The 18,182-nt window shown below is 36.0% G+C and overlaps 1 protein-coding gene across 1 annotated transcript; it reads right to left on the minus strand.

The window, feature by feature from the left end:
- Nucleotides 1-632: 632 nt before the first annotated feature.
- Nucleotides 633-1,473, minus strand: LOC129946182 (trypsin 3A1-like). Its single transcript, XM_056056268.1, has one exon. It carries the CDS (start codon nt 1,437-1,439, stop codon nt 657-659), a length of 783 nt encoding a protein of 260 aa, XP_055912243.1. The 5' UTR covers nt 1,440-1,473; the 3' UTR covers nt 633-656.
- Between the last annotated feature and the right edge of the window lie 16,709 nt (nt 1,474-18,182).

An 18,182-nucleotide genomic window follows, 5' to 3' on the forward strand; every position in this document is an offset into this window, starting at 1 on the left:
GCACCTACGCTATACACTTCTATACCTTACCTTACCTTCCTACACAAAAACTCCACACTTTTGGTACTGAAGCTAGCTATAGCTACAATGGTTATAGGAAAATGCAAATTCCAAACAATCAACTTGACCAAACAATTCCGCTATGTCCGTCTGTTCCGTTTGAATGTCTTAATTAGTTCACCGGAAAGTACACATTTATTTAGAGATACCTAAAGAAAAAACAGAGCACTGCAAATATACAATGAGCCACAGTAAGAATGGAAGCACAAAAATGGACAGAACCAGGTGCGTTGCATTCCATACAGGGAAACTTTGCAGACAGCACAAATGCAATTTCTATGAAGACATCAACCATTCATTCCTCCCACTGTATTGCAGTTCCCTATCTACGATTCCTGGTTAGGCTATACAGCTAAATGGTCAGACGATATCTCCACCATGTAAGGGGTTCTATTTATATGTTTGTTGCAAGAAGAATTAAAGAACGATGCAGCCAGCGTCCAGTACCATTGTCCTTTCAGTCATGAAATGCGTCCGTTTTAATTGAACGCTCAAAGGCTGACCCGGTCGAAATAGACTTTGAAAATACAACCAAGCATCAAACGGCACCACAAAAACAAACACGTTATAAATGTTGCTATAGTTAATTTTTTTTATTACAACTCCTCGTTGAACTTCTTCAGGTAGTCGGCCACCCAAGGTATTAATTCCGAAACCCTTGTGTAAACGCCGGGCTTATTTGGGAGAGCACAGCTAATGCCCCACGACACAATACCGACGAGCTTTGAGTTCACCACCAGAGGGCCACCGGAATCCATTGTGCATGCGTCTATTCCACCCGTCAGCACTCCTGCGCACACCATCCGATCTGTGATTACGTTCTGGAACAGTCTGTTGCAAGTAGCTTGATTGATTATTGGTACTTCAGCGTACTGCAAATACTGAGCTTCAGGTCCAAAGGGGGTATAAAAACCCCAACCGCTCACAATGGCCGATGCTCCTTCTGCAACATCTTCCCCTGCAGCCGGAAGAGCAATCGGCTGAACCGAGTCTGAGAATTCCAAATCATCCGCCAACCTTATGATTCCGATATCGTAGTCCATGGTCGAGGATAAAAAGCCTGAGTGACTGCTTACACTTTTAACAGCTACCAATTTTCCTCCCGAAGACTTCATCTTCGAACCAACTCGAATCTTCAAAAGCTTCGAATCGGTGTACTTCAAGCAATGGGCGGCTGTCAAAATCGTTCGCTTGTTGATGATGGATCCGCCACAAATATGCCTTCCTGAACTTCTTATTGACACCATCCATGGCAGGTCTATATCGTTTGCACTTTTTCCACCGACAATACGTCCGGATAAACTGACACACGTACCGAAATTTACCCACAGGCCGCATCCCCACAGAACTACAACGAGAACCAATGCTTGTCGGAACATTTTTGAAGGTGTCGCTAGAATTTAATTGGGCTTTTATCAGAGACATCATCTGGATAGCAATCGATAAAATTGTAATCGATTTTTGTGGTTGTTACAAATAAATGAAAAGGTACTCAACAAAATTGATAAGAATGTAGGCTATAGGCTACGTACGAGTATATTGGATGGTTTCTTTGAGAGGTTAAGGGGCGTCAACTTTCTTCAAGGGCACTTAAGAAAGACTGAGTTGACTAACATTGAAGTATCATTAAGCAAGTTTTTATCTGTTTATTTAAGTTCTAGCACTTTTTAATGACGTAATTAATTGAAGATAAAGTGAAGAGTATTTCATTCAGAATTAGATAAAACTATAATAGAAGTCGAGAAAAGACCAAAAATCTTTAAAAGCAAACATCGATCATTAGCAAAAATTTACAAGAAGACCCCACTTCCCGTTTCCTGTATTTTAAAGTGAAATTTTTCAATGATCGGGAGGAAGTTAGCACGAGGCTATGTTCTTATCTGAGAATGTTATAAATTCATTGACAGAATAGTTATCTAGGAAAATCGAAGATGAGTAAGGTTTTTTGTTTATGAGGCTTTGCGTTAACAATTGTCACAGTACGGTGAATGGAAAATGGATGACTGAAAGTCAAAAAATATGTCATAGCCAAAATTGTGTCCCATTAGAAAAGTTTTTTTCTTCCATAGTTTTCAATGTTATATGATCGGTTATTAAAGTCGCCAACGCTCCCGCCAAATTTTTACCTAATCTTAGCCCCAATACAAACTTGCCCCAATACTGCAGGTTTTTGAGCAACACTCAATTTATTTCTGAGCAATGTACAGTGACAATGCAAACGACGCAAGTGCACACCGGGGCTTAGAAGAGTTCCTACTTCTTGCTGTTTTATTTCCTAAGTTGCACACTCAAAAGTTGCAAGTATTGAATGTCATTTTTTAAGACCAATAATATCCACCCACAACCATTTTTTCAAGCCAACCATAAAACCTTATTCAAAGTGATCTTCCTGCAATGATGATCAACCACATTTTCCCATGATCAATAAGGTTTCTTTTTTAATTTTATCACGTGATTATCGAAAAGGCTGCATCAAGTGTTATGTCCAGGTCTTGGATACATTTTCTTCAATAAATTTCATGTTGCATTTAGCTTATTTTATGTTACCATAAAAATTATGAGATTTTTTTTTATAGCAACTCTTAAATTGACTTTGATTTGTTAAAGATCATTATAATATCAATTTTTAGTGTTGCTAAATTGATAGAATTTATTATTTTCGTTCACTCAAGTTCAGCTAAGATTATTGGTTTGTATTTTATTGGCCAATTAATCATGGAAATTAAGGAAATAGGAAAACCATCAAATGTTTCAGTTAAGTTGTTTAAGCAAATTGGAAAGTGGCTAAGGTTTTAGGAGGTAGGAAGATCGTTTTAGTCACTTCAACTTAGAATTCTTAATAATTATCATAACTGAAGAAGTGGGATTTTGGGATTGTAGCATATTACTTGTGGAATATTCTAAGGAAATTGGAGTTGGTCAAAAAATAACATTTTTAAAAATAGGCTGAGAAGTTTGAGCTATTTTTTGTTGAAATGTTCAAGACATGAAACAAATTAAGTAAAACAGTCAACATTTTGGCCTCATGTCCAAACTTCCATCATTTCTATCCAAAGGGCATTTGAACAGGAATTTGGTGGCACTCTTCCGATGAAATGGATAAGACCGTTCCATTGGGATCCTATTTTTCAGGTTCGCTGATGCGAAAAAACATCGGAAATATTGGTAAATCCAAGCGTTTCGAGTAGACAATTCTTTCGTTTTCAGTATCTGCAAATGGAATATAAAATCATTGGCTTGCGTTGGGCAAACCTCGTTCAAAATTAATGTGACTACATGGACTTTTTTTTTATTTTTAGTTGAAATGAAGTAAGACACCTTGATTTTCAAAAAATTTCTGGAAATACCCATCAGACTGTTTCCTTAGACTTTATCCATATTGAAAATGCATTGAGGACAAAGATTATTTGTCTATCGAACTGATTTCGTATTCAACGTTGTTTAAAAAGCGGAAGTCCTAGGAAAATGTTTAATACGAAGCTGATTAACATCAATTCAACAAAGCATTGGAACAAATAAATTCATTAAAGGATCATTATTTTTAAGCAATTGCCCAATTGACCTGCTACCGTTTGGTACATTAAAAATTGTTTCTACAATCTGCGCTTTCTTTTCAAACGAAACGGTAAATATTTCCAAACAAAAGGGTGGTAAATTATTTTTTAGTTCCAAAACAAAAATCTTGCCAACTATTCTGGCGAACTCCTTGATAGTCAAAAAGTCAGTGATATCCCTCTTAATGTAGTTGAACATAAATTTCTGGCTAAGAGAGTTTTGGAAACCAGAAGTTAAGTCCTTGCTGCGAAGTTCGAACACGAAATGAGGTAACAAAAACAGAAGAACTTTAGTCACTATGTTATTTAGAAAAGGTTGAACAAGTTGCTTTTCTTGGAAATCAAAAACAATGACTTATATACCAGCATTTTTAAATAATTGCTACAATACTCTATTACTCGGTTAACAGCTCGACTGTACTAAGAGTGAGTATACTTTACCTTTACCGATTTTCTTATGATATAATCATTCATCACATTCAATCTCAAGGCAATTGAGTTCCCTCCTCAACTTATTACATGAATTTCTTTTAAACTGCAAGATCGGCCTTATTAAGTTAAATTTAGGAGTTCCCCACGGTAGTCATGTAGGACCTCTACTCTTTATCGTAGCTAATGATGTACCATTTTGTGAGTGATATGAAAATCTCTAAAAGCATAAAATCTCTAATCGTTCAATTACAACATAAAAAAAGAGGCTGGGATGCGACCCACACTGATAACTTCCCATCCCGTCTGTCGATTTGTCTTGCTTAAAAGTTTGTCTTTATGTACTCGTATCGATTTTACCAAATTTGCGTACTACTTTTTGCAGATTTAATTTTTATGAAAAAACGGACTGTTGGATTTTTATATAAAAATACTGAATATGGAAAACAATATTTTCTGTGAAATAAAATAAGTCTGAAGCCAATATTTTTAATTTTTGAAAAGCTATTTGAGTCGAAAGTAAATTTTTACCAAGTCTTGGTATTGTTTTTTTTTAAGAGTTTTATTTTTTGTAAGAAACTGTCAATTCGATTTTTTTCAAAATTTTATTAAATGTTGAAAACAATATTTCTTATAAGATAAAATTATATTGAAGGTAATATTTCAAATTTTTGAAAAGATATTTGAGTCGAAAATCATTATTTACCAATTTTGTTAATTTTTTTTTCGGTTTTTAATTTTTTGTAAAAACACTGTCAATTCGATTTTTTTCAAAATTTTATCGAATGTTAAAAACAATATTTTTTGAAAGATAAAAGAAAATTAAAGCCATTATGACAAAGTTTTGAAAATATATTTGAGTCGAAAATCATTTTTTACCAACTTTGACTAATGTTTTTTTTAGGTTTTTATTTTTTATAAAAAAAACTGTCAATTTGATTTTTCTCAAAATTTTATCAGATGTCAAAAACATTATTCTTCGCTGCACAAAATTGTTTTGGAGATGAAATCATATTTAAGTCGTAAACTTTTGGAGGTGACACTCTTTTTTTTTCAGTTTTTTTGATTTACTAAAAAAATCGTTAAATGGATTTTTTTTCAAAAAATATACTTCTTTAATATCACTTTACAATATGAGCGTGATTGTTTCGTAAGATATTTAGGGTTAACCAAAATGTTTACCTTTTTTTCAAACTGCTATGGTAAAAAAAACACCCATGCAATTTTCTTGAGAGGCCTTTCTGCATAACTATCTATATAACAAAATTTACTTGAAGTCGACATCTCTACTCTTTCTTGAGCTATGGAGACAAACAAAAACTTCGAGAACTTACGAACGTATTGGCTAACGAACCTACACGCTCGCACAGGCATCTGTCTAAAGTCTTTTATTTCGACTCTTATGACCTTAAAATGTCGAGAAATGTCAAAATTTTCAATTTGACAAATCGGACCCATTATACAATAACTTCCTATGGGAAGTTAATAATGAAAAAAGCTGAAAAGTCGTATATTTTCAAGAACCGATGACGCATAGACGTATTCATATTATTTTCATTTTGTCCGTAGTCAGTACTACTTTTGAACAAAATACTTGAACCCCGTTCCCTTGACCAAAAACAAAAATTAACGACTCTTACTGGATAAAAAATGTCCTTACAAATTGCTCTTAACTAAACTTGAACCGCAACACGCGACTAAATGCCCTAACAAATTTGTTACCAATTGATTTTAGTGTAACCAGGCCTTCAAGGTGACAAAAAATTTGAATCATACAAGCTAACTCACCTCACTACACTATACACAAGTATACGAGTAGCAAGCTAGTTAGTTAAAACATTCCCAACTATATACACATACACTCCCGTACAGCGCCATCAGTTGCTAGCCTTTTGCACTATCTATACCCTCAAACATCCTGTGCCATTTGAATTGACAAACAACAAAAGGAAGTTAATGGAGTCAGACATGGGTCTCGTTGTACTACAGTACAGAATAGTTGCTAGTCCCACGTACCGTCTCGTCCTAGTGATGTCCTGGTACCAATATACGAGTATAGAACCAAGGAAAAATCTCATTCCCTTTGTCCCTAAAGAGACACATAGAAAATGCTGAAATTGCAATAAAATTGACAAAAACATTCGAGACAACGAAAACGAACTACGAACTATGAACGAACGATGGAGCGATGGAACGAATGAACGACCAAGGGTTTTCCAAATGCTTTTCGAATTGTTTTGAAACACACAAGCGCGATTCGAAATTATTCACGAGCAATTTTTGCACACCCCATTGGTTTGCTTTTCTGCTCTGTATGGTTTTGTATGCCATTTTCCGGTACCGTACTCGGCTATTTTAGAGCGGGAATTGAAGAAGGGTGGACTATATACTCTTTCCATATCAGGAGCTTTTTCATATGCATTATGCTAAACAGCACACAAGGCTTTTGGGTATCTATGTACGAGTATGTGTACTCGTATATATAGAGGGAGCCACTCAACTCTGCTTGCCAATGAGGAAATTGGAGTTATCATTTACCATGCACTTCCGAAATGAATGAATGAGCCTGAAATAATGCGAATGAGAATATTTATATGCATATACACATGTAGTTAGCAAATAACATAGAAAAAGGATGCAGGACTCCTTCTACACATGTATATTGCAATTGTATACTGAAGCTATAAATTTTGGTAAGTGCGGATGCCATAATAGCGAAGCACTATACCAAACTTGCTCACTTTACTTTTATTACATTTATTATTGTTTTGGGACCGAATTTATGGGCCAATGAGTTTTTTTTTTTAAAGGTTGAATGAAATGGAATGACGGTAATGAGCTCGAAAAATGTGCCTACATATACTCATATGTATGAGGAGGAAAAATTTGTGTTTTGTATAAATAGCACTTTAGGACGTTTTATTGGATGTCAATGTGGAAACGCTGTATTTTCAAGTACTTTTTTCTATAAAAGAGTTCATAACTCGTGTGTACTTTTTGGTTTTGTTTGTGCCTTGAAAAGTATAAACAAGAGGTCGGTATTAAAGCCAAAACTGTTGATAACTGTAAAATAAACTATGTAATATGTATTTTTCTAAAATTTTCATTTTTTATTGCATAATCAATGAAAGTTAAAGTGGATACGCATGCACGCAATTTTTTAATGCATTTGTATTTTAAAAGAAATTTAAGTTTCGTGCTATTGTAATGTGTTCTTTCTGTCTGTTGTTCTTTCTCCTCTGGCCCTTGGCCTTCTGTCTTGTATTAAGGTCTTGTGTTGTTAACACCTTATTTATTATTAGTCGCGCAAGGTGCTTGGTCTCTACTCTGTACGTGCTGAGTATATGTAATTTTTTAAACCCACAATATAACTTATGGTGTGCCCCAGGGGTGGGTTTTGTCTCCTACACTTTTTATCCTTTGTGTAAATGATGCTTCTGATTGATGATTGTACTCTCAAATCAAAAATCAAATGGGGTGGCACAACAGTCCGTTGTGAACCAGGGCCTAGTGACTTACAACTCTTAACCATTCCTGTGTGCGAGTACTGTTGTTAGGAATGGAAGGGACCTACAATCTTAGGCAGAATCCGAACGGCTAATTTGAGAAAGCACTTTTTCATGACAAGAATTACTCTTGAAGGAATTGTCAATTCCTCGCAAGAGGCAGTACCCTCGAAAATTATTTTTTTTTTTAATTAAGGTGGAACGAGCAGAGATTGAACCCAAGACCCCTTGCATAACAATCCAACACACTAACCATTATGCCACGGGTACTACCGATTGTACTCTCAACTTTTTATATTCTTTTCCAAATTAAATTCCTCCTGTTTGTATGTATAACTACAATGACAGAAAATGATAACAATGATGTCTTGCATAGAGAAAGCGATGTATACCCTCTTTGGAACTATGGGTTACACTTGTACCAATGAAACTTAACATCCCGATACTCTCGGTTAGTGCGTAATCAACTACCTCTTATTATAGTTATTCCATACATTTATGTACCCCTCTGATTTGACCACTATTTAAAAAATCTATATACGTCCAAACCTTAAGTCTTAAACAAGGCTAGAGCTCCAGAAACTTACTTAACCCACTCGGACATTATTTAAGGAAGAGATTTTTAAATGATTGGTGAAAAGAACATCATTAGCTCAATTACTCAAACTTTTAGAAATAACCAGCTGTTTACCCTGAAGCTCAACTGCAGCAGTACTGTAAATTATTGATATTCATTCTTTAGCTGGACATCACGAATGTAAAATGCTTTAACAGGCTATGATTTTATACGCCATTCTAAGGTTCAAGAATTCAAAAGCTATGTCCAGTTACTCACAATTTGTCTTTGTCTTATTAAGTGTTTAGAAATATCTTCGATCTTTGTAAAAAAACTGTGTATTCGATTTTTCTCAACATATTCCTTATAAGATAAAATTAGTTTCAAACCAATATTTCAAATTTTTGAAAAGATATTTGTGTCGAAAATCAATTTTTACCAACTTTTGTTAATTTTTTTTAGGTTTTTAATTTTTTTGAAAAAAAAACTGTCAAATCGATTTTTTCAAAATTTTGCTGAATATTGACAACAATATTTTTTGAAAGATAAAAGTAAATAAAATTGAATATCACAAAGTTTTGAAAAGATATTTGAATCGAAAATCATTTTTTACCAACTTTTGTTGATTTTTTTTTCGGTTTTTATTTTGGTAAAAAAACTGTAAATTCGATTTTTGTCAACGTTTTTTACAATGTTGAAAATAATATTTCTTAACGTCGCCTATAAAATCTTCTCTGCCGTTATATGTGAACGTCTAAAGCCCATCGTCAACAATCTGATAGGCCCTTATCAGTGTGGTTTTAGAAGGAAAGTCCACAGTCGATCAAATATTCACATTACGGCAGATCCTAGAAAAAACCCAAAAACACCAAATCGACACCCACAATCTTTTGAACGATTTCAAGGCCGCATATAACAGCATCTACATGGACGAGCTGTATAGAGCCATGTCTAGTTTTGGCATCCCTGCCAAACTCGTCCGTTTGTGCAGGATGACCATGGAGAATTCACGCTGCTCCATAAAGGTTGGAAACAACTTAACAGAACCTTTCGATGTCATGTGATTTTTTAACATCGTACTTGAAAGAATAGTGCAGAGCTCACACGTCAACACTAGAGGCACTATCTTTCAAAAGTTTATCCAATTACTGGCATATGGTGATGACATTGACATAATCGGAAGAACTCAGCGTGATGTCAATGGGGCTTTTGTGAGTATTGAGGCAGAGGCGGCAAAAATGGGTTTAACGGTGAATGAGGGCAAAACAAAGTACATGCTGTCGTCTAGAAAGGACATACAACACCGACGTTTTGGTCAAAATGTCACAATCGACAGACGTAACTTTGAGGTAGTCAAGGACTTCGTCTAATTAGCATCCGCTGTTAACGCAGAAAACAACACCACAAGCGCTGAGATCAAACGCAGAATAACTCTTGCTAACCGCTGTTTCTTTGGACTAAGAAAGCAATTGAGTGTCCATGCCCCCTCTCGAAGGACTAAAGTGTCACTATTTAAGACCCTTATCATGCCCGTGACAAAAGCGGATGAAAGCACCTTGGGTCGCTTCGAGAGAAAAGTTCTTCGTGTTATCTACGGTCCCGTATGCATCGAAGGGGAGTGGATGAGAAGATGGAACGAAGAGCTGTACCGGCTGTACAGCAACGTAGACTTAGCCAGAATGGTAAAAGTCCAACGACTAAGATGGCTGGGTCACTTAGGGCGCATGGAAACCAATGCTCCGGCCCGGAAAGTCTTCGAATCCGCACCCACAGACAGCGCAGTAGAGGAAGACCGCGGATCAGGTGGCGCGCACAAGTGGAAGGTGACCTCACCCAACTTGGAGCTCGAAACTGGAGGCATCTAGCTAGGGACCGAGCTGGATGGAGACGTTTGGGTGAGGCCCTAGTTCACACAGGACTGTAACGCCACCTTAAGTATAAGATAAAATAAGTTTGAAGGCCAAATTTCAAGTTTTTGAAAACACTTTTGAATCGATATTCAATTTTTACCAACTTTGAGTAATGTTTTTTTTTTAGATTTTTATTTTTTATAAAAAAAACTGTTCGGTTTTTCTCAAAATTTTCAAGATGTCAAAAACATTATTCTTCGTTGCATAAAATTGTTTTGGGGATGAAATCATATTAAAGTCGTACAATTTTGGAGGTGACAAATTTTTTAAATTTTTTTTTTTTGATTTATAAAAAAAACTGTTAAATGGATTTTTTTCAAAAAATATACTTCTTTGATATCACGTTACAATATATTATATTAAATTTAATTCAAGTCTTTAGAATTTTTGGTTCGTAAGATATTTATGGTTAACCAGAATTTACACCTTTTTTTCAAACTGCTATGGTAATGAAACCACCCACGGAATTTTCTTGAGAGCCCTTTCTGCATCTTTCTGCCTTATTACCTGTATAACAAATATTATTTGAGATCGATATCTCTTCTGGTTCTTGAGCTATAGACGACGAAAAAAAACGTCGCGAACGTACGGACTTACGAACGTACATACGTACACACACACGCACAGAAATCTTTCTAAAAATATGACAAATCGGACCCATTACAATAACTTCCTATGGGAAGTTAATAATACATTGCCTTTTCTCAGGTATGCAATTTAGGGTTATATGAAATGTTTTAGTGGTTACAAAGCCATTTTTTAAGTAGCCGTTAAGTGATGATTATCTTGTAGGACTGTTTTACAAGAAATTCAATATCAGCCTAGGTCACTTAAAGTTCCTTTTACAGGTAATGCCTCTTGCGGGAAATACTTTCAGAGAAACACTTGTCATGAAAAGTGTTTTTCTCAATGTAGCTCCTCTGAATCTTCATAAACTGGGACCTTCAGTTCACCGAAATAAGTACAAAATATATTTATGTAAACATAATATTTGCTTGGGTAATGGATGGATTATGTAATGGGCACATAAGTTAGACATTGAGTAAATACAAAAACGCATGTGTGTGGTTTTTGGAACTTATTAACTTTTTATTTCGTGATTATAATATATTCATTTAAGCTCAACATTTGAAAGTGCTAAAGTATGTGTATTCATGTAACAATTGAACGCATGCATGAAATATAGTTTCCAGCTAAAGAACTATTTTTCGCGAGTTTTCTTTTTGAAATAAGCGTATGTAATTGTTACATTTGATACAAAATCAATAAAATTAGTGCACCAAAACTAGTTGAACAGAATTATATTCTTAACCCAGTTCAATAGGTTAACAGTGCAGTGGTTACATAAATTAGGAAAAAAGTAATATTTGTGTCACAAACATTACCAAATTTTAAGCTTGATGTTTCCAAATAGATTAAGTCACTTGTCGCTCTAAAATATTGCCTTGGAAAAGCTTTAAAAAGTATTGATTTTTTTCCCATTGAAATCTTAACTTATCACGCAAAAACGAAAAGAAATAAAAATGATTAACAAAAATTCATCGTCCAGCCCCGTCAACATATTTTGTTTTTTCTTTGTTTTTTTTTCTCTGTTTTTTTTTTTTAAACTTAACACAAAGATCCCCTTTATTGCCCTCTAGACAAACAAAATCCAATCATCATTCCGCACTTAATTACCAAGCAAAGCGTTCCGGAGTATAGTATCAACATCCGCGGCTCTTTAAAAAATTCCCTTTTCCACAAAACAAAAGACAATAAAAGTACCTTTTTACCATCATGATGGACTTTATCCATTACATCGCTTTCGGCCAAGCCATCAGGACAGGACTTCGAGGATAAATCGCTGTAAACTCCCCCTTCGTCCCTCCGTGTTTCTATACAACAGTTGTGCGTCCAATACAACATCATGTCCTTACAGCTCCAGCAATGCCATCATTAACCCGAACATGCCTTCTCCCAAACGCGCCGCCGATTAAAGTGGCATTCACTTCGTCGTTGTCGGTAGCCGTTGGTCGTTGGTCGAGCGACGACGACGACGACTGACATCGCAAAATGTTGCTTCTCTGTTTGGCATGCTTTTGCTATAGCACACCACCCACTCGCCCTTAGCCTCACCCAAACCCAAACCCTAACCCCGACACTACTTTAGAGTCCAGTCTGCATTCCTGCGGGCTATTCAGGGCCTTTTTCATCCTCGGATAAATAGCTTTTTGCCATTCGCGTTGTTATACTATTGTGTTCCAGCAACAGCAGTTTTACACTTTGCTCCTATCCGTTAAAAGGACTACGACGACCGACGACGACGACGGACATTTTGTACTTAAGTGTGTATGTGTGTAATTAACTCTCCATTCTATCAGCACGGGTGCAGGGTACAATCACCCCCGATGATTAATGACCACCCCTATAAATCATATTCGCACGTAGCAGCAGAATCAAGCATCCAGCTTCCAGCGTCAAAAGGAGCAGGAGAAGCAGCAACAGAGGCTGTGGCACACGAAAAGATGCGAGGGCAGGTTTTTTGCGCTTGTTCGTCGTCGTCGGTAAGCTGCGCGTTTCGTTCTCTATTTTTTGACACTTTTAATGCTCCCGCTAACACAATGGGATTTTTATGCCAGAAATTCAGTCAATCCATGAACGTTTAAGTGGGCTATATAGTGGGATTGGGATGAAGTTGGGCTGGGCCAGAGCATCAACGAAGAGTACACTATCTCTGCCGCACAATGGGTGGTGCAAGAAAACACTTTTACAGGTGTTAAGTAGGATTCCGAGCGAAGCTTTTCTCTATTTATGGGGTTTTTGCACTGCTTCAACTAAAATGTCTGATCCAACAAAATGTGCGCGAAATGGGATGAACACAAAGTGATGGTGAGGAGGGGAGGGGGGTTGAAAGAGGAGATTTCTGGATGATGGCTATGAAATTCGGATTGTGTATGCTGTATACACCCAGTTGCAGCATGGGGCTTACTTCGAGGATTAGGGTTTAACTGGGGAGTCACATAAATTTTATTATTTTAACGTCCAACTTCCGGGTGCAATATATGAGAGAGTATATATGTATTCCCTGCGACAGCACCCGGAGCAGTGGCGATGGAGCTTGTTGGAGCAGCTACCAGCGTTTCATGTACCTCCCCAAACCAGCAGCAACCATAGTTCCAGGATGGAATTATGATTATCGTAATGAATACGAAGCTATGTGTACCTACCTGTGCGCTGCATACCTTTTATTTGCATATATGTATGTATGTACGTTTTTTGAAACTTTTTCTTTTATTTTTCTACCTCCAGAAAGGATGTGCAGTTTATTTTGTATAAATATTAATGCCTGATGGATGCAAGAGCAAGTGTGTTTTTATTTTTAAAGGCATGTCCTGCTCCTGATTCTGATTACGATTCTGATCCTGATCTCTCCCGTTTCCTTCTTTCCGGTGTTAATGCACTGTAGTTCCGTCAGAGCAGGATGTTAGGATTTTGAAATGAAACCAGGGACGAAAGAAAAAACCATCCAACCAACCATAACCAACGTGGTACAGGTTCATTTGCAATAATTAGCAATACAAAAAAGGATATATGGTGACGTGTTCGAGGACGATGACGACGACAACTCTACACATCCTGCGATGCATGAATGCTTCCTTTCTTTTGATCTTTAGATACATCCACGTCCATATATAAAAATGACGTCTGTGTAAAAATGCAGGTGGATTTTATAATTTAATTTTTGTATTTATGTATTTTTATTTTTCAAAGGAACAGGACTTCGATAATTTCAGACAGATATTGTGTAGAATAATTTCAAAGTCCAATTACGCTAATCGAAACGTGTCCTGTTTGCCATATTTTGTAGATTTTGAAATTTACGTGACTGCTAGACCGCATATAATGAGCTATGTACTTGTACAGTTAATGTTGTCTTTTCATTTCCATATCTATCACTCAGTTATAAAAATATATACTATTTTGTGTACCGTAATATGAATAAATATATACGAGGCGGTTAAGTTCATTACACAAAATTCAATTCAAACAACAACATTCGTATATGAGGACAATAAATTCAGTTAATTGAAAATATGCTTAACCGTGATTGTTTAATTGACAGATTGAATAAACTGAGCGTGATGAGTGTTAACAAGTTTGTATTTATGGTTGGAATACTTTTTGATAAAGGAAATAATTCAATTGATATATTAAATAACTTTATTGGTTATGTGTTTTTTTTTGTTTATTTTAATAATAGGTTTCATAATCAATGAACCATGTTGCAAAAAGTGGTTAAAGTTAAAAGAAGGAGCCAAAACAAATGGTTTGGGTAGGTGACTCGATAATATATATCTACATATGTATGTACATTTCGTAAAGGTAGAGGTAAGAGCCTAGCCAAGGAGGAAATAGGCCGAACCCGTTTTATGGCAAGCAAAATTAGAAGAAGTTCAAATGTTGTATAGAACTAGGATGGGTTTAAAAAAACTCAAAAGAAGAGTTAACAAAGCCACATCGTTTCAGGAAAGGCGGGCGGTAGTGAGGGCTGCTTAAATTTCAAGGCTTTCCATTAAAAAAATCAAGGCATAATCTGGGGTAAATGCTAATGGAAGGGACCTACAGTTTATATGCCGAATCCGAACGGCTAAATTGAGAAAGCACTTTTTCATGACAAGTATTACTTTTGAGGGATTTGTCAATTCCTCGCAAGAGGCAGTACCTGTGAAAAAAGTTTTGTGGCACAAGCAGGGATTGAACCCAAGATCCCTTGCATGACAGCCCAACGCACTAACCATCACGCTACGGGTACTACTCAATAAAGGCAATACTACTGAAATTAAGAATAGTAAACCTATTTCGAAACGTTTATGCATCCCAAACCTTTTTGAAAGCCTAATTTATGATTCCGTTTAATTCCATTGCAACCAATTATTCTCCCTTGCTCAACATGGTTTTCTTAAAGGTAGATCCACTACGACTGACTAAATTGAATTTATATCAAAAGTTTTGTCAGCCCTTGAGAATGGTAATGAAGTTGATGTAGTATACACTGATTACAGCAAAGCCTTTAATAAAATATCCCATAAAAATTTATCTCAAACTAAGAGCCCTATGCTTTCCATTTATGTTTATAATCTGTATAGTCTCCTACTTTGCCCATAGAACTTATAGAGTCTTTTTAGTAACTCAGCTTCCAGTCAAATACATTCAACTTCTGGCGTCCCACAAGGTAGTCACCTTGGCCCCTTCTTTTCGTCTTATCTATTAAAGGTGTCTGTCTTGAATCTCTAATGTTTGTGGATGATAAAAACATTTTTATAGTCTTTGTCTGTTTTGGTTTTTGTTATTATTTTATTTGCAATCGCTGAAATTTCAGGGTAGACACTGATTACATCAGTTATTGTAATATTCGTGGGTTTAGGAGAATTTTCGTTTTGTGTACTCCCATACTGCTTTAAACAGGCCAGCTGTATTGGTGAAAGCCAAGTGGGTGAGGATTCCGATCCCACTGATTTCTTTATTCTAGGGCATAACTTGGTGCCATTATTCTTTTCCCACCATGGTCTCGCCATATACATTAGGAATGATGATGAGGAAAAAAAAAATTTTCGTCGAATATGGGCAAATATAAGTCTATGAAATATGATTCTATGAAGGAAATCTTTTTTCGCACTCGTACCGTAGCAAAAGTCCTTAAAGATCTTAACATATATAAATCTGCAGATCCGGATGGTATCCCCGCTATTGCTCTGAAGAGTTGTGCTTCAACGCTGGCAAAACCACTGCGAGTGCTTTTTCATCTGTCCTACTCCTCAGGTCTCGGTCCGAGTGGATGGAAAACTGCATTTGTCCAGCCTATTCCCAAGCAAGGAGAATCTTCCTCACCGTCTAATTACCGACCGATTGCACTTACGTCCCTTCTTTCATGGAAACGCTGATTAATTATCAGCTCAAGAAATATCTCGAATACCGAAAGCTTCTTAATGACCGACAATACGGCTTTCGTAGCAATAGGTCCACTGGTGATATCAGGGTTCATCTCACCGAACAGTGGAACAAATGTTTACTGCACTTGATATTTCAAAAGCATTTAATAGGGTTTGGCATCAGGCTCTCTTATCGGAAATGCATGATTTTGGTTTTCATGAATCCCTGCTTCATTGCATTAGTAATTATCTTTCGGATTGTTCAATACAATTGGATTGGATGGATTCAAGTCTGAAAACCACAAAATAATTGCTGGTGTGCCCAAGTGCTCTGTTTTATCTCCAACACTCTTTCTCATTTTTACTAATGATCTCCTGTCTGCAACATCTAATCCTATACATTGTTTCGCTGACGATAGTACTCTTAGCTTTTCATATTCGTTTTCAGATTCACACCCCTATTCTTCGGATGTGGAATTGCAACGACAAAATTTAATAAGCTCATTTAATTCCGACCTAAACAGCATTGTACAATGGGGAATAAGAAACCGCGTGGAATTTAATGCTTCAAAAACGCAAGGCTGTCTTGTATCGTTAAAGCGATACAAGACATACTGAACTTCTCGATATTCTCGGTATGTGTGTCACCAACCACTTTTTGTTTAACGATCACATACGCGATGCAAGAAGTTTTCCTTCCCTTCTGATCTGGCTGTTATTAACAAGACTTACATATGTCCAAAGCATGAGTATAACTCCCATATCTGGATTGGTGCTCCTGCAACTTACTTAAGCCCCTTGGATAGTATTGAACGTAGAGCATTTAGATTGATTGGTGATATAACCATCATTTACGTCACTTTAACATCGTCGAAATGTTTCTTGTCTCACCCTCTTTTACCGTTATTTAAATGGTTTATGCTCTAGAGAAATAGCCAGCTGCATTCCTCCTCTTAAACAGTTCAACCGTAATACTCGCGCTTCTAGCAATGCTCATCAATATGACCAACTTCGGTCGTACTGTCAAGTACAGATATTCGTTCTTTAGCCGTACTATGCGAATGTGGAAAGCCTTTCCACACTCTGTCTTTGCAATTTTCAGGAATTCAAAACCAATGTGCACCGATATCTCCTTTCAACCCCTCTCTCCCTTTCCTAGTGCTCACACTGTGTCTACATAATTATTATTAAGAAAATTTATAACTTTAAGAATTTATGTGTCAGCAAATGACCTGGCTAATGTTAAGAACATTAGGATAGTTTAAACACGATAGTAAATTGATTGTTCTAACACCATGCTGGAATTACGGCTCCATGCAATAACACAACAAAAAATAACCAGCCTCCCTCCGCCCCCTTGAAAAGGCAATAACCCTTTAAATTGTCATTAACAAGTTCTACCTCCAAAAAAACTTCTAAATAAAATCTTCTTTTATCATGTCTTGCACGATCAAGTTTTCCTCGGGTGGTTCTAAGCTTCAACCAAATTCCCAGCGGCTCTCAGAGCAATCTTCATTTCAGCACTGCCTCTTGTGGCTGTAACTTTCATCTGATGCCATCGCTCCCTCAATTTTTGTACTGGTTAATTATAGCCAGTAGCTCATATTACTTTCGATGTTAATATCATCTTAATATTGTGCTTCTTAGCAACGAAAACGTTGATGTGATCCTTTTCTAGTTGCCACCAGTTTTCTATGCAATTCATCATAAATAATAAAAAATGTTGTTTTGTTCCTTTTTGAAATATATGTCTTATTAAAAAGTTTATTTTTTTTGATGCTATAAGAAGAAGGACATAATTTCAAAATCTATTTATACCCTTAAGTTTCTCAAACATAAATTCTTTTTTTGGTTTATAAATGTTATTTTCTACTCTTTTAGTAAAATAAAGCTCTTACCAACAAATCAATTTTGTTTTGTGTTTATAATCTTAAGACATTACCCAAAGACGAAGCTTATATGAATATCATACATACGGAAAAATTATCTAATTTGAAAAGGGTCTAGGAAATCTTTCATTTTTGCAGATTTATTTTATTTTCTTTAATTTATTTTTAAATACATAAAAAAATTATCTTATGAAAAATGGTTCACAAATTTTGAACTAAAGTATCATAATTTTTGAGGCATGCCAATTTTCTAAAATGGCCATAATATCATTCTACGAGGATTTTCACGGTAGAATTTGTTCAAGCAATAATATTCGTAACATGTTCACTATTAAGTTTTACAATAAAAAAAAATGTTCGAGACCTATT

The sequence above is a fragment of the Eupeodes corollae genome, chromosome 2 (assembly GCF_945859685.1).
Source record: "Eupeodes corollae chromosome 2, idEupCoro1.1, whole genome shotgun sequence".
In the NCBI taxonomy this organism is placed as follows: Eukaryota; Metazoa; Arthropoda; class Insecta; order Diptera; family Syrphidae; genus Eupeodes; species Eupeodes corollae.